Genomic DNA, 22,486 nt, shown 5'->3' with positions numbered 1-22,486 from the left:
AGATTGAAACAAAGGCTCATTTTTGGTCCTAAAGCCCTAATCTAATATAATATCGATAATGAAGTATTTTGCAATAATTGATCACATTTACTTTGGAATGCAAATACAGTTTTGTTTATTAAAGCAAATATAGATATGCAGACCAAAATATTCATACCCACTTTCTGCCCACTTCAACATGTCAAAAATCGAACTTTACCTAAAAGAGTGAATTTAACTTTACGTCATTTCTTTAAGAGAAATAATTGCTTTGAAAGTGACACAATGTGACATGCTGTCACTTATTTTTCCTGTGTGCAGAGGCCAGTTGTTGTTGCTTTGACTTGAGCTGCAGCATTCACCTGCAAAATAAGCAGGAAAGAATCTGAACCGAGGGCCGGTGGGAGGTAAAGGTAGAGGGATGGTGGAGAAGCTCTTTGCATTATGACCCCACCCAGCTGACCATCAGTTGTGTTTGATAAGGAACCCAACGAGTGACCAGCTATTTTTTTGTCCCTTCTTTCTCTTCATACCACCTGTCAAAATGAAAAAGTCATGTGCAAAATCTGAAAGAGTAAAAATGAAGATATTATTTTGATACTTGTGATGATTAAATTGAATATCTATTCTGTTAGTCTTGATATATCACTGCTTTTGAGCTGATAAAGACACAATCTGTCCACAAAAGTCTATGTGAGTGGTAAAAAAAAAGCACAAATGGCTCAATATGTGGAAACCATGCATCATTTTTGTTTCTTTTTCATCACGAATAACCTTTTTCTAACCACACCTTCAAATCCCCTGTGTCAGCCTTTACATGTGTGTAGTTTATAAATCAAAAAGAGAACTTTGTTAAAGTTGTTACAGTTTTTCATTCTTTAATGTAAACAGCAGTTTTTGGGGGGCTTTGAAAAATCTTAAAGAAAGACTTAAGAAGGCATTAAATAGGAAGGGGAAAATATAGAAATAATACTAGAAATAACAACCATGATCTGTTTTTAAATTAAAAAATACATAAACTCAATTTTGCGGCCATATAGTCTGGTACGTATACAAAAAAAGTGAACTTTCCTTGACCAAATACTAACTTCCTGGCTGTTTACAATTTTAAAATTACTAAATGGTGGTAATCTTACAAATGACAAAACAGAACAAAAGCTCAAATATTGCTAAGGAATGTTGTGTACAGCAGTCTTTACAACAGGAGGGACTCAAATGAGGGAGAGATGAGTGAGTGGCTTTCACAATGGTGCTGCTTTAATGGCAAAGCCACTATGTAGGCATGTATAATAAGCAATAAGCAGTGGTAGGATAGTAACATCAGTATTCAAAAGGGAGGCTTTTCACTGGAGCACAGCGGCTGGATTTTAAGGAACAATGTATTTGAACAGTCTTAGAGATATCTGAAGTAAGATTGAGTAAATAGCAGAGACTATTTTCAAGAAGTATTGGTCCATAAATTTAATCCAGCCTTTTGCGTAACATTTAGCTGCCACAAAGTAATTGGGAATGTGACAGGAAAGAAATACTTCTGGCAAGGTGACACAAAACCCCACCTCCCTTTGTCCCTCCTGGTCCCTTCATCTGTCATCCCTCCCCACAAAAGCCCTGAGGAAAAACAACAAAAATAAACATAAAGGACAACAAGGAAGCCATATAAAATGAAATTTCTTAGCAGTTGTCTACAACAATCTTGAAGCAAAATGACAGCAAGTGTGTGGGCCAAGAAGAGAAAGCAGAAGAGGAGGAAGAAGAAGAAGAAGAAGAAGAGGAAGGAGGAGAAGTGAATGTTCTGAAACGTCAGACACAGGCGGAGAGTGAAGAAGACGACGCAGGACGACCAACGACAGGCCAAACGAACAATCTCTTCTCCATGGCAACCTGATGACTCTGCACTGACCCCAAGTCCCTCAAGTGCAACGATTAATGATAATGTGAACCATTTTCTCTCTTACAAAGGTCTAGCAAGAAGCAAGAGGAAAATAGTTCAATAAGTCCCTTCTTCAATCACAGTTCCTTTTTTTTAATATTATGTGGTTTTTATTCATCCTTGTTCCAGTTTATAAGAAAAGGGGATTGGTCCAGTGAATACAGAAAGTGCGGGGTTTGTTTGGGTTCAGGCTTGTGGGGTCGTACGTCTAGTTACAGTCGTAAACAAAGTCATAGTTGCTAGGTTCTTTGGGAATTGGGGGCGGGGCCTCAGGAATCTGGATGTTCTCTAGATCCAAGAGGCGAAGCTTCATCTCCATGGAGAGCAGGGTGTCCATGTCGGATTTGGTGTATTCGCTGTTCATCTCCTTTCCCAGGAGAGCATTGAGACCATCTGTCCACACACAGTACTGTGGAGACAAGGAGGCAAGTTTAAATTCAAGATAAATCAAGAGCAATCACAGAGCCAAAATCTACAAAGTAAATTTGAGCAAGTCATATTTCCAAGAAGAAAGGAAGCTGCTGACAGCACGCAAACCTAATTTAGTCATTCAGGCAAAAAGAAGCTAACCACAAAGGGAGGGAGGTTTGCATAAACTGTGACTCAGGAGAATTAGAGCAGAGACACCTTCTTCTCTCTTCTGTGTTTGCATACCTACCTTCAAAAAAGTTATTTCGGATTGAAGCACAGGGAAAATGATGTGAGCTATCCTTCAAGCATTAGATATTTATGAGCCCTACATAATATACGACACAAATCTATGAGAAACATGAACACTTCCTCTTGCACTTGCCAAATTCCAAGGATTACAGTTATTACTTTTATTAATTAGTTATTTTTTGCAGCACTTGAATAGTCCAAGTGAAGTGTAATCCAAATATTTTAAAATACTCATGTGATCTGAACAGTCAATCCTTACAGTTACTCCAAACATGTGTGAGCACATGTAGCTCAATTGATTGAACTGATGGGAGAAAGGTTGAGTCAGGACAACCCCCCCTCAAAATGTTTTAGTTCACGATGTGCAGAATATTCGAGTTCTACACTTGAAGAACCAATACGCTTCATACACAGTGTATAGTGGAACCAGTTTCTTTGTGCCATCACACATGTTCTTTCGTCACTCCCAACAATCAGAAGGGCGACTTCTGCTGACTTACCTCATGCTTGTCAGGAGCAATAAAGTTTAAGTATTCATCCGACTCATAGAGGACAGAGAAGGCCAGCTCTAACACCTCCTGTGGAGAGGACAGGGTGGAAAGCAAAGAGGGAGGAGTGGGTTGGGTGGGATGGTAAGAGGTGAAAGACAAAAGGGAAAAAAAAAAAAAAAAAGGAATAACTGGTGAGATTCCAAACACAATTCTGCCATGGAAGTGCAGTCTTCCTCTCCTCCTCACATCCTATTACCGTCTGTAGCATAAACAACACATTAACCCACTGGGTATCGGCAATATATAGGGAAATATGAAATGTCCCTCGGAGGTTGGTAGGGCTGAGAAATTATGTGACATGATAAGATTTGGGTTAAATATGAATTTAATGTATGCTTGCATATCTGTGTGAAGTGAGTGTTTCTGAGGCAGCAGTTAATTACAGAGTCAGACTGAGGCTGCAGACAAGGTGCAGTGTGAGGCAGAGCTTAAAGGAGCAGTTGAGTGGGGAATTGATCTCGGATCAAAACGCTCTAAGAAGATGCAAAATGTTGCAAAGTCGAAAAAAGAAATACTTCCGTCAGCTCTGTGAGGCTGCTTCAAATGAAATGCTACTGGTAGCTTGTAAAAACGCTCACTATGACAAGCAGGTGACAACCAGATGTACCATCTTAATTTAGAAGGTTAGTCTACACTTGAGACTAAAGATAATGTCAGTTTACTTCTTCAAGTCCTGGATATTTCCAGTTATTCCTGAAGATACTGAGAATGCCTTCACACAATCTCTTGATAATCCACAGATGTTGAGATATTTAAGTCTTGGCCGATGTGGTGGGCAAACTGAAAGCCGTACAATCATCTAGTGAGCGTAGTTGATTACAATAAAGGTGGTGGAGACAGATGAACGATAAATAAAAACAAAGAAATCTGCGCTGTGCATCAGCAACTTTGCAAGTTTTCAAGTTTATGACGTGAAAAGCAATGACGTGTCCACTAAGACTGAATTCTAAATGAAGCACTGTTTAATCTAATTCTGTCTTTCCCACAAGGCTTGTTTTTTAAAGCGCCTGCACAAATCTGCAGCTGCTTTCTAGATCAAGAGGATTTTATCACAAAAATTCAACCCACTGAAAATTGCAAGAACGTTACGAAATTCAGGACATGCAATGAACTACACTTGGGATATGGCCTCCACTCATTTGTATGATCCTGTTTGAAATGCCAGAATGAATACATGTACATGTGTGGGGCAATATGGCCCAGAGTGTATGCATAAGAGATTCAGCTGTAGATGCAGACTTTTGTAAGAATTTGGGGGACAGTCTGGAAATGCTGCACCCATCATCATCCTTCTACCTCTGTCTCAATGTCCCACAAATCTCCAACATGTCAGCTCTGCTCTAAAGCCTGCAGAGGTGACTTTGCTGGGCCTTGTAACAGTAAGTAATGAAGTATGCTCATGTTCTCATTCACACGTCTGGGAGAGGCCCGTAAGACAGCCCACAGGCCCCCCCAGGGTCATTCTCCTTGACCTGCGCTTATTGACAAGGTAATAAAGGAGGCAAAGAAAGGAGGAGGTGCGCTCCTTTGTCTTAAAGGCTATTTATCCAAGATCCAATATATCAGAGCCCCATGGATGGGGGCCAGAGGTTTGTAGAGGTAAAGTGGAGGATGGAGTGTACACAGATGCAGACGAGATGGCTCTTTCATCCTGGTTAGAGTACAGCTGAGTGCATACCCATGTGTTACTGTCACTTTGAAACGGCAAAGAAAAGATGTCAGCACGGTTCTTGTGGCTCTTGTGTGACTTTTGTCTCCAACTGAAAGACTATTCAGTCACTTGTTCTAACACAACGCTGCTGATGAATACATCTGTCTCTGTGTGGAGCTGCAAGATGCAAGTTATTGTGTTATTTCCCAAAACACAATTTATGTAACTGACATCATGTTATGCAACTCTCACACACACGAAGACTCTCTTTCGACTGGGATACACACCTACCCACCCACGCGCTTACACACACACACACACACACACACACACACACACACACACACACACCTTGTTTTGCTTCAGGGCTCCCTTTTCCTTCATGTGAGGACAGTCTTTGCCAGTGATAACAGCTTTGATATCAGCCACAGGCACTGCAGAGAGGACAGATGCGAGTTTATAACAACAACAATAACAACCCTGTAAAAACTGTGTCATCCCAAATGGGTGTCGGATTTATTCGAGTAATTAATGCTTGAAATTTTACCTAGATCTGTCATGTGAAATGTCCTAAAGTAAAACTGCACTATTAATTATAGCTGCTCATCTGCTCTTACTGCATTAATGGGCAATGCATCTAAGCATTTATTCAATTAGATACATTTTTTTTTTTTTTTTTTAAAGAAAATGCTAATTTGCATAAATAATGTGAGCCATAAATCACATAATGTTATCAAACATTCAAGGGCCATTAACAATTTCACTCGTCACTCACATTTGTCCTGCAAAGAGTCGTGGGGCACCTCGCCCTGAGGGCTCTCTTCCAGATCTCCATAGTGCAGGACTTTATGATTCGGGGACAGACGGCAATACCAAAACTTATCTGGAAGAAATGACAAGAAGAAACAGACAGCAGGGAGTAAGAGACAGATTTGTGAAATTTATGAAATAAACAGTGGCTGGGAAAAGGCATCATATGGGTATGGATTTGCATGAGCAATCAGCAGGAGAGAAATTAGTGTGGCAGAAAGAATCTGTGACAGAAAAAAAAAGAAAAAACAGCCTTGAGGAAAATCCACAGATGGGCCATGATGCTCTCCATGAGGGAGGGATCATGATGGGCAACAAAACAGACAGTTGGTGCCTTTTTTTTCTTTTAATCATTTTAACAGTCATTCAACAGCAGCATACACGCTCAAGTCAAGACAACAAGAAAATATTCAGGCTTTTTTACTCTCATTTAAAGGAGGAGTTTTCAAACCCAACAGTGAAACTAAATTCGAGTGTGCACCAAGTCCTTAGCAGAGGCACCAGGCCCAAATACTTTCTTATACAGGATGAATATCTAATATAGAAAAAAATGCAACTCTTTACTTTTACAAGGTATTTCGATTTAAATCGTTGTTTACAAGCAATCAAACAACCAAATTTCTGTGACAGCATGATGCCTATAGTGCACATCATGCAAAAAGACGGCACCTTTACCTAAAATACATCCTGAAACTTTGTTCTACCCATCATCCTGGGGGCAGAAAAAAAAAATCAAAGATTCAAAATAGATGGCCCCTTTAAAAAGCTGTAGATGGTGCTTCAAGTAGATGTTGCCGTAAAATGTCCAAAATATGGGAAATGCATACCAAGACCAAGCCACTATAATGGTTTTAGATTTTCAACAAATATTTAATATTAACAACAAAAAAACGATGTTCCCAACAGCATCTATTAAATTACTATCCCATAGTGTGAGGATGTTTCAAACTGAGGATGAAAATGGTAACTGGTTCATAAACCAGGCCAGAAAAATTTGCTACATTTGGACAAGTTACACTTTGCTGAGGCACACGTGATGCTGCCTGCTGTAACCTGCACCATGTAAGTAGTACTTTCCCCTTCAAACTTAAAAAGGCACAAGCTTTTAGAGAGAGGTGTTCCCTTTGAAATGGGCAGCAGGGAAAGTGGAGAGAAAATAAATCAATGCTGAAACCAGCTAAATTAATATTTAAAGTTGGTGTGATGTCCCTGCAGGATGGAGGACTTAAAAATAGGCATGCAAGATGCTGTGGCCGGACGGGGAGAGGGGAAGACACATCTATGTGCATGTTTCACCTTACATCCACTGCATCCGTTTAGATTTTACATCTTATCAAGAGTATATTAAACCTGCTGGAGGACTCCATTTATTCTTGTTCAGCTTGTTTAAGGTCTGCAGGACAAATTGCTCCAAACATTTTGAAATATGTACTATATGCATATGCGTATACTGTGAGTCCCAAGATGAAAGGAAAGTGTGAGAGAGGAGAAGGAGGGTAGACAGGTCCATGTAGTGGGAATAGGGATAGGTGTAAAAGTGACAGATGAAGGAGGTTCAGATGAGGGAGGATAATGGGGATGGTGTTGAATCACACGTGCACAATATAGGACATAAATCAAACGACATAAAAAAAAAAAAAAAAAAGATGGCGGAGACCTCAGTGGCAAAGCTGCAGCTAGGCTTGGTGCAGCAGGTAGATTACACCATCTATTCACAGAAAACATTAATCAAAACCACTTATTGTTTATTAAAATGAAAGCTATTACTCTGTTGTTCATCTTCATGGAGGGGTGGCTATCAATAAGCCATTCAGTGACAGCTGCCAAAATCAATTGTGATCAGGCGCTTAAATGCTATAATACATTGACACAGGGTGGTTTCCATCCTGTTTTACTCAATTTGATGCGACTTATTCGAAAATGTAGAATCTAGAGGGCATCTGATGACTTTTATTTGATAGTAACAAACCGATCCTCACACTAACCTTGCCAATGTTTTCTTTTTTTTTTGTGCATTCTTAAATGTAGATAAAGGCAAAAGTGAATGCAACGGGTAATGGAAAGTGCAAGAGGGAGGAACTGAAGAGTGAAGGGATCAGGTCTCAAGCAGATTAAATTCTTTCTGACTGAAGAGCAGTACATTATGCAGGCTCAATAGTGTAACTGCTGAACCTCTCTTATCCTATTCCACTGCTCCTTGCTCGATTTCTTTCTTATGGCAGCGAGTGTGAAATACGATATTAGCTGAGACGATTCGAATATGCTCCAGTCTTGGTGACTGCTGGATTTTCAATTTTATTCTTCCTTCTATCCTCTCTGCTTTGTCACATACAAGGAATACCATTGATACACGAACCGCATTAAGAAAAAATAAAGAGGGGGTGTGGGAACAAGACATTTTCCATTAAAAACATCTAGCTCGTGTCATCTCTCAGGAGGTAATATGCTACTTTGCCAATATCACCTCACCTAAGAGCTTGGGGTTAAAACCCTTCTTCCCCACCTCTCACTTGTTTTCTCATGCATTCAGTAGAATTCCCCTTGTCAAATGTGTATAAATGTGTGTTTATAGAGTTTTTAGCTTTGTGTTTCTTTGCATACTATATATGTGAGAAGTCAGGGGTAAAGAGGGAGAGAAGACTGTGTGTGGACTTCCAAACAGACAGACAGACATGCACCACATTTCTTAATGCTTTCAGAAAGGCTGTGTGTCACTACATGTCTCCGCTTCAAAGGTTCAGGCAGCCAGAAAAGTTGTGAGTGATCATGACAGCAGATTCACAGCAGTCCAGAGCTTCAAAGATTCCTGCTGATGAAATACTTCCTGTGGCGTTTTCATAAACAAAAGGGTGTAAGACAGTGATGACAAGAACAAACAGAAGGAGACAAGGGAGAGAACAGAAGAGGAGTCCTTGTGTATGGAGCAGAAGGAACAGTGACTTCCATTGCTTACGTGGCTATGATCTCTGGAGGAAGGCGATGCAAAGTCGGATTTGTAGGCTTGTAAAAAATAACGACTGAGTGTGTGTGAATGCTTCGCGTCTCACCTTGCCTCCTGCGACTGCTGATTTTCCTGAAGCAGGTTCCCTCGCACAACCTGTTGAGCCTCTGCTGTTTGATCAGCTCCATGATCTCTGGCTGGATCTTTTCCCTCAGCTCCCTGCAGGATAACAAACACTGTTTTTTTTCAAACATAACTGGTTTGGGAGTATTATCAACGTTCTGTTGACCACACCCTCCCCGAGTGGTAAGCCAGCGACAATGAGCCACAAATAGTTAAGAGATCAGTAGTAAAAGAAGCAAATCCATTATCTCTTCAGTGTGCAGGTGTCAAATGAGTGACCAAATCCCTGGACTACGACTGTCAGGAATGAACAGAGAACAAAAGACATCTTCTGCATGTGCACATACTCAGAAATAAGTCGTACAGTATCCCATAAGGCTGATCAGGGGAAATGTGCGCTGCCTCTGCTCAAGTCGCTCTCATTTATTCATGCCTCTTCATGCATGTGTGTTATGAATGCACGGAGCACTAGTCAGCATGAATTATGTATATTATCTGCCTGAGCAGCCCTGCTCCCCATCATCACTGCAGTCGATTTCTTTCTTGTCAAATTTATCGTTAACTTTTTTCTATTTTTACCAACATTGATGAGTAGAATTTTAGGTTTTTGAAATGTAATCTTGTATTTACTTGTATCTTGATTGCATTTTTGGTGTTTTTTCTCTTCTTTTTATCAGCTCTCTTCTTCCTTCATCCATTTCTCTGCTTGCCCTCTCTGCCTATGGGTTAGACTAATTTGAGATTCCAGTCATTTCATTGATCTGTGGTCAGACATTCACTTTTACATCTCCAAAGAAACTGCGAGAGGAAAAGGCATGGCTCCTTGTAGGGAGGATTGATGAAGATAACTCAGCTTTACCACTCCTAAAGTGGTAATGAAGCAACGTGGAACAATGAGAGCTTCAGAGTGCTTTTCTCTGGAATTATTAGACGACTTTGCTACTTTGTCTTCTTGAGAAGCTGCTTAATTTTCAATTTAAATCGTCTGTATCAGGCAAAGGCATGACATTACGGGTTCTAGAAGCGACCTCTGGAAAGGTAGCGCTGCGCTAGGTGCTTAAATGATAAAAGAACACAACTCTTGTGGAAATGTACAAAACCTACTTAGAACTTTTATTAATTCCCTCTTTCAGATGTGCTTAGTAGTATTTTACTGAACTGAATTGTAAATGAAAAGGACTGAATTAAAATTAAGCTGTGAATTAGGACTTTCTTGTAAGCATTTCCTCAGTGGTTCAGAGGTGTATAACATCTACGGTTTGTAATCATTATGTGAAGCAATTTTTTTTCTTCTTTCTTTCAGCAAATACAAACTTTAAACATACACTGTTAAAACGCTTAGACCATAACTCCATATTCCGCAAACAAGAGTATAAGCAACTCAATAATCTTCTAAATCAAACTTACTTTGACCTGAGGTCCTAAAAGCTTCTCTTTACCTTCTGATGTCTTAAGTCTTTCTCTGCAATAACTAATTGGAAATGGGAGCATGTTGTTGTAATTCAGGACTTCCTCCAGATCTGTGGTCTGACATGCTCAGCTCATTATGTTTACAACTCATGATTGCACTGTATTGATTCCAGGAAAATTCTCTCACCCATCTGAGATGTTCAGCACATTAGCAGTTAGTCCGTGAGAACATTTTAAAACAAGCCCTTCACTTACAGTTGGCTTTAAATCAATCACCAAAGTGAGATACTGGATATGAACATTCAGCTTAACTCTTCTTTCCTGACATATTGTAAGACACGCCAAATGTTATATGTATTTAAACATGTTTGTAAACTTAATTCCAATGTTTGAATGTGATAAATACAGCTAAAAATGGACCTTTAATCACCCCAGTGTTATCAGGTACCTTCTACAACATCAATCTCAGCTTTAATTGCACTTTCTCCACTATGATTAACTGTCAGCCAAAGTTTAGTCTTTACCCTTCCAATATTGATTCAATAAGCCCTTAGCTCAGCATTGATTAGTGTTCAAAGAGACAGGCTCCCTGTGTGCAGCGATTTTTCAATAGTGATACCTACTCCATTAATAACAGGCAGGACAAAACAATGTTCTCCATTATAGGGCCTGCATTCATAATCAACTAGCTCTCCGCGTGTAATGAGCTGGAGGGTCTTTAATGGAGTATTCACTGGGAATGCCTTTCAAAGACTATTTGAATTTAATGCATTAATTAATCACAAGAGGAAAGCAGGTGCAGTCTGCCTTAGGCAAGTTGCTGGCACATGGGTGACAAATGTATAAGAGAAACAAGAAGCAATAACAGGTGTATTAAGCACCATAGCTCTTTTTAGAAATACATTTGACAGTATCTGCTCATTTGAGTCATAAAAATCTCAAAAAGCTACATTATAAAACAGAGCATTTGGATTTAACAACAACATCACAACCAACAACAGAACCTTCAAGTCTATGGAGATGGTTGTCTTAAAGTGGATTTTTCTAATTCTAAATATTTAAGTGTATTTTTTTCATATTGAGTGCAGCATTTGGTTGCCATCTCGTCTTCCAAACAAGCTTCGGAGGGACATTTCACATATACGTTTATAACCCTTTGACAAAAGCTTGGAATTGCAGTGTTTGGATTTCTCGCTATGACAACATTACATCACTCACAGGATGGGGCGGGACTGGAAGTCTTCCTGATTCATTCTCTCGGACTGGCGTATCTTCAGGATCTCTGTGTAGCTCAGGTTCTGCAGGCGACTCTTGAACTGGTCCAGAGAATTAGGCTTGAGAGTGAGCGCTCGCATGATCTGCTCCCTCACCACCTGCATGACCTGCAAAACGGAGCAGAGATCAATGTGAGATCATCATGGATGCAGCTATGGGAAGAAGACGCATAGATGTATCCGTGTCTTTTCGTATGTGTAAACCCTTTTGGTTACACACAATTAGTATAATCCCACTTGCAAAAACTCTCCCAAAAAGATCAATGATGCAATTTGCACAGAGCCTTAAAAAGAAAAACAGCCAAGCAAAAGAATTCAGAGGTGGCTGGTTAAGTCCAATAATACCCATTTAGTTTGTGTCAGAATCGTGACGTGAGTGGTGTTGCAAGTCATCTGTACCACTCAAATACTCATAAAAAAAAAAAAAAAAAAAAAAAAAAAACACCATTCAACAACAGCATATTAAACAAATCATGCATGTCTAGATCAATTAGCTGAAAGCATTTTCAGAACTGCCAGGACACAGACTTCCACCCACCCACACTGCCCCTGTATTAACAATACAAAAGCAAAGCTGCACAAGCACACATTCCAAATGAAATTCCAATAGCCTTGAAAATCAAAAAATAGGATCAGAGAGCAGTGGCGTAAATAAACACTGATAAAAAAGAGGCATTATCTCAACAAACATTTTGTGCCTGAATGAGACCAAAACTGTTGACCTAGGAGAACCGACTGGCTGAAATGAGGTTTTTACACCAAGGAAACGCACTGGAAGCAAAATCCCAATTTGAGCTACTTTATGATAGGACTATGCTGATTTTAACACAGTTATTAAAGTGTGACTTTTCCCTAAAGCCTTTTCATCCTTCTGCACATACACTCAAGCCTCCAGAAAAAGAGTCCTGAGCTGAAATATTCAGTGGCAGCTGCTTCAATTTAGCTTTGCACTCTGACAAGTGATTTGAATTCTTAGATAATTACAATTTGAATGTTAATATAACCCAAAGATATGTTCTTTTTGGCACCTAAATGCAGTGTTTCTCTGGCCAAACAGAACTGTACCACTGACTGGATGATGTGATGGCGGCTGTGACGAGCAGCCTTGCTTATGAATCAACCTTGTTAACAGCTGCTGCTACTTGGCTTGCAAAGGCTGACTCCATGGCTCAAATCAAACTCAGGTGACAGATAAAAATAAACTGCTCTCCCTTCTGTACGCTTTGATTTTGCATCTTTGTATTTTCACTTTTCTCTGCATGATCGAATGCTCAGGGATACAGACGCATTTCCAGCCTCTGCAGACACGTTGTATACTGAGCTATGATAAGAGTTTTGGATGGCATTCGCTGTTTTAATGTGTACTTAGATGCTCAACGAGAGAATATGTTTACGGATTTTTTATTTTATTTTTTTAAATAACTGGTACGCGGTGCTACTCCTGTTTCGTTCGGGCTTTTCAACCTAAACAACAAGACTAAACCCCAGATCCTTATGTAATATTGTTCTTGCTGTTTGTTTTTTCCTGCGATTACTCATCAAGTGACTGACCTCTGGACTCTTACCAGTCACACTTATTCATGCGGGAAAATATAAAAATAAAAGATTTGAGTGTCTGAAAAAATAGTTATTAAAGCCCATTTCTTGTTCCAAATGGGGTATGGTCTGTTGGTAATTTGCTGGATGCAGCTTTCACCACATACACGCAAAAAAGTCATTTTGCAACCGATTACAAAATTTTATCCATTTTAAGTTTGGAGGCAGTAATCTCAGTGCGTTTTATAACTAATGGGCAACAAAATGAACCTAGACAATAAACACAACATGCAGACAACTACTGAAAAGAGGAGCGACTATTATTTTGGCCGCCAGACAGGACACGTCATTATATTTATCACATGATGTATGTAAGAATGACCTGCAGAATCTAGACAATGACCATTGTTCAGACCTGGTTTGATTTAATTATAAATCTCAGTCCACAGCTGCACTTTCCCAACACTGTAGTATTATGTAAATCTAACTGGCACTGAAGCCAATGCAAAACATCAGTGACTCTGAAAAAGCACTTACAGAAAATTTCCTTTGACAGAGCAGAGAAAAGTTGAGATGAGGATCTTAGCTATACACATATATATATATATATATATATATAAAAAAAGAAGCTGTGATCAGGCCCCTGTGTGCTAAGTGTTAATGTTTTAATAGTCTATTCAAAATGATACGAACATATGATAATACACGTTTGGGCTTCTTAATACAGACATCTTCGCATGAGACCAGAAGAGGACTGCTGCTGCACTGTGTGCTGAATCAGGAGAACCACATCTGCAAGGGTCAGGCCCAGAAATGTACAGGATTTTGACACTTACTGCCGAATATCATCACCATGGAAGGTGATTTTTTTTAAATCAATATGTATGCCATATTTTCATGAGGAGAAGCAGGTGTGGCAATTATCAGATTTTCAGCCCAACGGAGTAGCTTTTCAGTTTCAGACCGTCACTTCCATCTTTCCTCCTTCTCCCCCTGTTTGAGCTGAAAAATGCAGCCCAGTGGTGAAGCCACAGCTTGCAATCACGCAACAAGAGATTCATCACTCCCTTAGCTGTACTCTTAATTATAACTTTCTAGGTTGCGCATCAGAAATTTACACACCTATGCTTTAATGGAGATAATTAATTACAAAATTGAATTACTTTCCCATTATGATTACAAATGGTGTGTCATTGCACCTACTTTAGATAAAATATTATCTAAATCAGAAGCTATTTGAAAATAAAGAAAATGATGTACCACAACAAAATTTGATGGCATTGATTTTTGCTGGAATTTGGAGTACATTTAAGAAATTACTACCCCACCCAAAAAAAAAATGTCTGTTTTTGAAAGCATGTCTTATCGTCACCTGCAGCTTGCTTTTTAACCTAATCCTGATCTCTGGAGACCAGCTGCCATCCAGCTCTGGTGCTTCGGCTGAGTCGTCCCTGGAGAATGTTCATTAATATGCCTTGTTTGCAGTCATGTCTCCAGCAGGAAAACAATTCTGTAGGCCCATGTGGTTGCTCTCGCTAATTAACACTGCAGATATTCATCACGTTTTATACGAACACATGGTTCTTTCTCAACAAGGTGGGGGGGTGTCGGGGTCTTTATGAATATTTTATCTTCATCCTCTGTTAGCCGAGAGGACCTTGACAGAGGTGAGATGACGTCAACACTTTGAAAAACTTTTCAGGCTGAGTTCATTCCCATGACATATTTAGGATCAGCTTTGTACAAGCAGCATCTACATTGAATCAAGATGCAAGACAATCTGAGCGCTATCTGTTCATATTGTACTTTTCTTCCCATTTAGTCAGATCTACTGATCCAAGATTGATCAGTTTCACGCTTTTAACCTTTTGTTCTGTCTCTACATACCCTGTCAGGCTTCCTTATCTCTTCTAGACATTTGAGAGCCATCATTTTTTCTTGTAGCTCTTTGGAGAAGAAGTTAGATATCAGAGCAAGCTAAGGCCAAAGTACGCTAAGGTAATTAAATGGAATCCCAAGAGCCATCGACAACACGTAACGAAGAGCTGGTCACTGACTCGCCTACCACTTATTTCCACCTTTCAGTCTCTCCTCAAACGGGACAGCGCTCTCTCCTGGAGTTGCCCCACCATCCATCATCGGCAACGCATCAGCCATAACAAATTACCGTTCCCTTCTCGACAACCAATCGACTGCAGTCCCTGCTCCATTTACCTAAGAGGACGCTAATGACATCATTTAACCGGCTGTCATTCAAATTCTCACCCACCACTCAGGCCTGTGTGCAGAAATCTGGAAATCATCGTCGTGGAGAGACACTTTGGTGGATGAATAAAAAGGCCGTAATCACAGAATAATGACTTTTGCTGATAACTCCCTGAAAGCAATCAAAAAGTCAATCCCACGTGGTGATAATAGGACTGTTGGTGGAGGGTGCTGTCAAAGTAGACAAAACATGCAGGATGTGCTGGTACAAAGGGACAGAAGTTTATGAGTGTGAAGAAAGTGCACATACTCATTCTGTCATATTTTCTATTAAGTAGTAAAAAAGAGAATGCAGAGAATCCATTTCCCTGTTATTGAAATGGTAATTACCTTTTTCCCTCCCTGCCACCGTGTCCCACATTCAGCTAATAATTATCTCCTTCAAAGCTGGCCATGATGTCATTAAAAAACAATGCCACTGAGATGGACATGAAAGGATGTCTGCTACTTATTAAATTTAGAAGCTGATAAAAAATGTATTGTGTGGGGAAAAATGTTTTGGAAACTGACAAGATGAATACATGACAAATTATGGCTGAAATACAACTAAATGACTACTGTCACAGCATAATTACAGACAAATGGAATTATCTAGTGTTTTAACATCAAATAAAAATCTGCACCAATGAATGTGATGCAGTTCTCCTAAGAGTTCAGCTAATAGAGGACATTAAACCAATAACAAGATGAGCCTTGCTTGTGCGTGTGCATGTGTGGACAATGTTTACTTCTGGTTTCCGTTTTTTTAAATGTTCATGACACTAATCTAAGCCAACAATGCCAACTGTGCCATCTCTGCTCTCCCTCACCCCCTGCTGCCTTTGTGAGAGGACGTTTGAGGAGGCATGACAAAACACAGATCTCCATGTGACAGGCGTTAGATAGCACAAACATCACAGATTCTTTTTGGTCCGATCACACAATAGTGTAGTGCCTGAAATGCTTCCTGTTGGACTGAAAAAAAATCTAAAATTTGTGCTGAAACATATCCAAACTGCAAATACAGTCCTGAAGTGGGATGAACTACCTTTTCGTCAATGTCACTGGGTGAATTTTATTACTATTTGGATGGTGAAAGAAGCAATAAATTCAGCTTTGACAAACCCCATCATTGCTTTGTGAGAGCAAATAAGTGGAAAGGAATCACCTCCATCCATTAAAATTTGAAATATTTATCCACCTCTTATTGCTTGCATATTAGGAGTCTTTGTATCCGGATATATCAATAAAAGAATACCGTGGTAAGAGATAGAAGTAGCTTTAAAGTGCAGTGAAAAGCAGCTCTTTTCTATTTAAGAGAATCCATCAGGGACATATCTGACAGCTATACTGCACCATAGAAAAGAGTGCATACTCTTCTGTTGGCAAAACAGTTCTACATGTTCTGGATGTGCACATCTAAACTGCATATATAGCAATTTAATCCTAATGATTATAAAGTATGCATCAAAAACTACAAGTCAGCTAAGTCAGTACGTCCAGCTTCCTTGTACAGTACAACAGTAGAGACACAAACACGTAGCATCCGAAGACCTCCCTCCATCAATAGTGTTCTTCCTTACACACGAGTGATCAGGGGTCGACACCGGCTGTTGCTGCTGGCTGTTGCCATATTTAGAAGTCCAGCACTGCGTGCCGAGACAATCTGTCAGAGAAGCTCTTTTTCAAAAACCAGCTCCATGTGAGGTGCAGCGCAGCCCATATGGATGACCGGAGAGGACAGTTGCCCGGGAACTCACCAGTCACTCCGAGTCTATCAAAAACGGCTGATAAAAGCCGAGTGCTAACCTTGGCTTGTGAACGGCATAGCATTAATGAGTGTTTTACCATGACACAGTTGTTGCAGGAAATATGAGCATTCTGCATTAATTAGCCCAGTGGGATGATTAAACTGGTTGTGATTAAACATCTAGTCAAAGACATGAGATAACAGTACTCAGGACAAACTCGACCTACGACTACAACCATATGCATCATGGCAGAATAGAATGACGTTGTCTGGGAAAGTAGAATCCAACAGCCTTGCCATGAATAATGCAGATGGCTCCCATTTACAGTTGCACAGCTTTTAGACCAAAAGGGTGAGCTTAGCAGTAAACATGAGAAAGGTCAGGTTTGGAAAAAGCCAAAGAAGCCACAGTGGAGATTTTTTTAAATGCACAATGAGATTCAGGGAATGACGAGAGGTAAAGTTTAACGTGGCTGCTTTGATTTAGAACAATGAAGGGAATATATGTGTTTTTGCAGAGCAAAATACCCGCAATGTTACTAGATACTAGAACAAAATATACATATAATGCAATTATTTAGTCCAATGTAGTCTGTGCAGTTTTTTTGTGGTTAGCATGTCATGGGCAACTCTTACTTCTGCTTAAAACATTTTGCAAGGAATTTGCTCTTACGTATCAGAATAAAGTAAACTGCCAAATTTAATTGGACACTGGCTTAAACTCAGACCAACTTTAGTCTTTTTCTTGTTGGCCATTGAAAAAAAACACCAGATGGAGAAATTTCTAACTAATAAACTGTCTCTGGTCTCTATTTACTTGCATATAGAACATTAGCTTCAATGCTGCAGCCCTATCCCATCATGTATGCATAAGTCACACCTGCACACAAGAATGCTTGTGGACTCTTCAATTTTAAAGAATCTAGGGTGGGGTGTACTGAGCGCTGCTGTGGGTGAAAAAGATGATTACACACAGTTGACAAAAGATGAACACACGCAGACTCATCTAAATAAAGCGCAAGATAAATAACAAGATCACAAGACAAGAAAATCTGAGTTACACGTCCATTCCCCTGCTGATTTCTAGTGAGCTGTTTAGAGATTAAACAAAAGTATCATTATGTCGATGCTCTAAAAAAACCAAAATGTTATTTTTGAAGCTTTGCTCAAGCATCTCTGATGGTTTGACGCTAATGACGGATGAATTTTCTGGTCTGATTAGTGAGTTAAGCTTTGGTGTTCTCCATGTGAGTGGGTCAGAGCTGCCTGAGATCAGAGATCCCCCTTTAGGCACACACACAAGCACACACTCATGAAAAACGAATGCACTGCAAATAAGGCAGATACAAGTTCCTGCATAGAAACACAGTGGCGCAATCACACTATACTCTTGCTAGATTCTTAAATACAAACTATGTGGAAAGCAAAACTAAGCGAACATGCGCGTTCTTATGTATGTCTTATTCACTGATAAGGGCACAAAATAAATACAAAGACTTTTATGTAGCGCATACATAGGCACAAGTTCACGTTCGTACACTGTCCGAGAGTGCTTACACGTGTGCAAAAACAATAATGCAAACCTTGTTAAGGGAGTGGGAGGTGAGGCAGCCAGGCAGAAAGATATAAATAGCCTGTCTGAATTCAACAATAGAGGTGGTGGTGGAGGTGGTGCAGGACGTGGGTGGGATGAAGGAGGGACGGAGGGTGGGGTGGGGTGGGGGGACAGAATGAGGAGGAGTAAAAAAGAGAGAGCATAAGAGAAAGACAAAAGAGCTGCAGAAACTGATGGAGGGACGGGGACTAGAAAACATGTATGAAATAAGACAACAGCAGGTATCCTTATAGGAAAGGAAGAGCAGTGGGGGAAGTGCATGGTACATGGACAGTGACAGCAGAAGTCACAGTTGCTGGCATATGTAAATATGCACAGCTCTTTCACCAACTGTCTCAAGCTTCTTCATGTTATCCAAACCTGACAACCACCCAAAACCTGCCACCTGCACACAACACACATATTATTACTGTAACATTATTTATGACCAAATGCACCAGGACCCCTCGCATCAGTCAATTATGTATGGATGTTGATTCACTAGAGAGGTGAACAGTCCCCTTTTTGAATAGTACAGTGACTCATTCATTTGCATTAATTTGCAGTAGCCATCTTTAATTGATCTGTGGTTCTGAATGAAACTGAAATAGAAGTTAAATAGTTAAAATAGCTAAATGATAACTGAATTCTAAGGGTGGATAAGAGAGTCGCGGCAGTTGCCGGAGCGTTTGATTATGTGAATAATCCCAAATGGGACAGGTCGGTCCTCAAATGGTTGAACAAAGCAGATTATCCACTCTCCTCTATATTACCCCAGGCAGGAAAAAGAAAGCCAAATATAAACATATATATATAAAACACGGACCAGGTACAAGGTGTTTTTCAGGTGACTTTTTTACTGAACACTGAAAACACAGACAATAATGCCTTGTTTTTCTATAAGAACTAAACTTGGCTTGTCATTTCGGGAATAGTATAATTAAGTGGCTGCAACAGAAAATGTGTAATTTCATTATCCAATGAAGTGCCAGTGTGCAACTTTAAGGGAGATCTATTGGCAGAAGTGCAATCCCATATGGATTTTTGTGTTCATGAGTGGAGAATCATGTGCAAATAAGAAAGGTTGCGTTTTTGTTACAATAGAATGAATCATTTATATCTATAGATGGCGTGTCCTCTATTCTGCTATAAATGATTCTACAGCAGCCCTAAAGAGACCAACCAAAAACTGTCTATCAAAAACATTACTCTTTTGGAAACAAGAAACTTAACACTAGATTTGGCAACCCATCACCTATGAACTGCTCACTTAGCCTCTGGGAGCAATGGCCAGTATTTCAGGGCTTTCTTTTAGGGCCAGTGGAAATTAGATCCTGTTCAGTGTACCAGACATAATTAGAATAAAGACAAATTTTCAAAAGCTAAGCAAACGCTAAATGGCTGTCAAACATGAACTAAAGATTGTTGTAGATTAATCTAATGATCAATTTCTTGATATAAAAAAATTGAAAAAAAGAAATCCAACAAATCCTTTGTGATTCTGTAATGGTTGTGAGAGTTTTGACTTTGCAATTAACCCATCCGTTAGGGACTGCCCTCTCATTAGAATCTGTGATCTACGATCATCCTATAGGGTCAAAGATGTGCTTGAGCTAATCCCTTGTGGCAGAATACATTGTGGAGAAACCCATCACATTACACATAGACAGATGAGCATCCACGCTCACTTCCACATATATCCAATTTAAAATCACCAATTAATTCAAATTAAACTTATCTCGAAGTCTTTAGACTGTGTGAGAAAACTGTAGCCCATCCAGACTGGCACAGATATGCCAAACAAACTCAGCACAAAAGACTCCAGCTGAACAGCACTTTTGAGCCCAAAACCAACATGTAGTCTTTGAAAAATCTTCAGACCTTCAAACTTATTTATGTGACGATTAGAATAGACCACCTAATGTCCAAGAAACAGTTCCTTTATACAGAACCTGGCTGAAAAGGACAAAAAGTAAATGCAGTGTTGCTGTGCCTCATCCAAAACAAATTAAATCAGGTACTGGCAGTATTTCACAGACTCCTGCTCCTCAGTCTGGAGCTGACCTCACTCTAATCCTGTGTAAAAAGCCCTCTGGCTGAAACACTGGTTGAGGCTCATCCAAGGCTGGGAGAGACCAGTGTGGAGCAGAGGGAGCAGTAGTAGCGGCACTAAATTCCTTTGGTGACAAACAGTGGGTGTTGGTGATGTGGAGTAATCCTATTCACAATGACAAAGCCCAGCCCCCATCACACACACACACACACGCACACGCAGCCATACAAATGATGCCTGCGGTGCAATGTGTGTATTTAAAACAGGGTGAAAATTTAATCTAGCATTTTATTTGTGTGTGTGTTTATAAAAAGGCTGTGATCTGGGTTCCGGTCTAACCTGCTTACGTCTCGCAGGGTACACGGCCCCTTCTGTCCCTCCTCCCTATCTTCTGCCCGTCCCATCTTCTCCATCTCTCCCTGCCTTTTCTTCTCTCCGTCCCCTCTCTGTCCTCCCTCCCTCCTTCTCCCTCCTCCTCTGCATCCAGGCAACAAGACAAACAGTCCCTCTTCCTCCCTTACTACCACCTGCCCGCCTCTCTCATTTTCCTCTTCGGTCTCAGTACTTACATGTCACCTCCATGGCTCCAAGTGTTGGGTGACACTCTCCACAGTGACTGATGAATCCCCCTGCTTTTGCCAGAGAAGGAGTTTTTAGCACTCGACGGGAGACAGGGATGGGTGGAAGGATGGAGGGAGCAGATGGCTCCCCGGAAGAGCAGTCTAGCTGACTGAGGACAGTTAGCTTTTGCGTTAGCCACAATTAGAGAAAATTCGTCTGTCAACACGGCTCGTGCACCACCTCCTTTTTGCCTTTTCTCTTCTTTTCCGTTTTGGCTTTTTGTTCCTGCAGTTGTCCTGTTCGACTCTCTATTTGAGCATATTTTACCAAATACAAATAATCTGCCGGATTCTTATCTATCAAACTTTATCCATCTTCTATCTACTATAATTTTTTTGTCTGCCAGTGTATATGCCTCTCTCCCTCCATCTGTGACTCTAAGAGCATCAGCCAGGCTGCTCTGCTTCGCTTATGTTGATCTCAGGGCTTATGCACTGATTGGATACACGCCACGATCAGAGACACCAATGGTGACGCAGCAAGTGGATCACATGATAAATGCGTATGTGTGTGTGTTGGGGAGAGAGATTTAGATGCAGAAGGAGGGAGGGATAGGAGAAGAGCAAGAGGAGGAGGGGTACTTTGAGTGGCTGCAAGCCACTACATTGGCGAGGGATTTTTTTTTCCAAGGTCCTGAGCAGAGAGATGAAGGCTTATTTTCTTCCTGTGGGGAAGAGAAAGAGGAGGAGGAGAAGCTCTAAGCATAGACGTTTGGATGAAGAAACGACAGGCTGCCTTACAAGACTTAGTCTCTGATAGATGCACTTATGCACATATTCACTGAAAAACAAGTGTGTACACATGCAGAGAATGGCTCCATCTTACCAAAACAGAGCAGTGCAGCACAGCAGACGTAATTGGACAGGAGTTGCTATGGAAACAGGGGAAACGGTTGCTGACGGTCAAAGCAGAGCCTTGAGAGCATCATATTTGCCTCCATTAAAAACAGCGCGTGCGTGCGCATGCACACACACACACACACACACACACACACACACACGCACAATTAGCTTAATTTATGGCTTTGTACCTTTGTTTTACGCTAAGATAAATGCATGTGAGAACCTGTGTGTGTGCTTGTGTGTGAACTGGGCAGATACTCAGTCAGTCATAGAGCACCAGACACAGAGAGCCATCAGTGTTCAAGATATGCTCACACACTTGCAGTCCACAAAAATGTGCATGTCAAGACACTGATAACATCTCAAGTGTTTTAGTATTCCACTTGTCAGTGCTGTCAATAGCAAATGCAGGAGTTTAAGAAACATACTATGAATTGGACGCCCTCAGACTTATCCTTGTTCCCTCTTAATATCCACCCACAAGAGAATACATACTCTCTAAAGAGGATATTCCCTC

At 40.4% G+C, this 22,486-nt stretch overlaps 1 protein-coding gene across 5 annotated transcripts in view; it reads right to left on the bottom strand.

The window, feature by feature from the left end:
* Nucleotides 1-827: 827 nt before the first annotated feature.
* Nucleotides 828-22,486, bottom strand: part of elmo1 (engulfment and cell motility 1 (ced-12 homolog, C. elegans)) — a 104,482-nt gene continuing 82,823 nt past the window's right edge. For 4 of the 5 annotated variants that reach the window (XM_075450194.1, XM_075450192.1, XM_075450195.1 and 1 more), the window contains 6 exons: nt 11,274-11,437; nt 8,629-8,741; nt 5,547-5,654; nt 5,123-5,205; nt 3,070-3,147; nt 828-2,318 (listed from right to left, as the gene is read on the bottom strand). In XM_075450194.1, coding sequence (XP_075306309.1) covers nt 2,118-2,318; nt 3,070-3,147; nt 5,123-5,205; nt 5,547-5,654; nt 8,629-8,741; nt 11,274-11,437 — 747 coding nt within the window. In that variant the 3' untranslated portion in view covers nt 828-2,117. Of the gene's footprint in view, nt 2,319-3,069; nt 3,148-5,122; nt 5,206-5,546; nt 5,655-8,628; nt 8,742-11,273; nt 11,438-21,075; nt 21,558-22,486 lie in introns of those variants that run through there. The other variant, XM_075450196.1, reaches the window with a different exon arrangement.

Source organism: Odontesthes bonariensis, chromosome 18, assembly GCF_027942865.1.
Source record: "Odontesthes bonariensis isolate fOdoBon6 chromosome 18, fOdoBon6.hap1, whole genome shotgun sequence".
Lineage (NCBI taxonomy): Eukaryota > Metazoa > Chordata > Actinopteri > Atheriniformes > Atherinopsidae > Odontesthes > Odontesthes bonariensis.
This window is presented reverse-complemented; position numbering and strand designations above follow the sequence as displayed.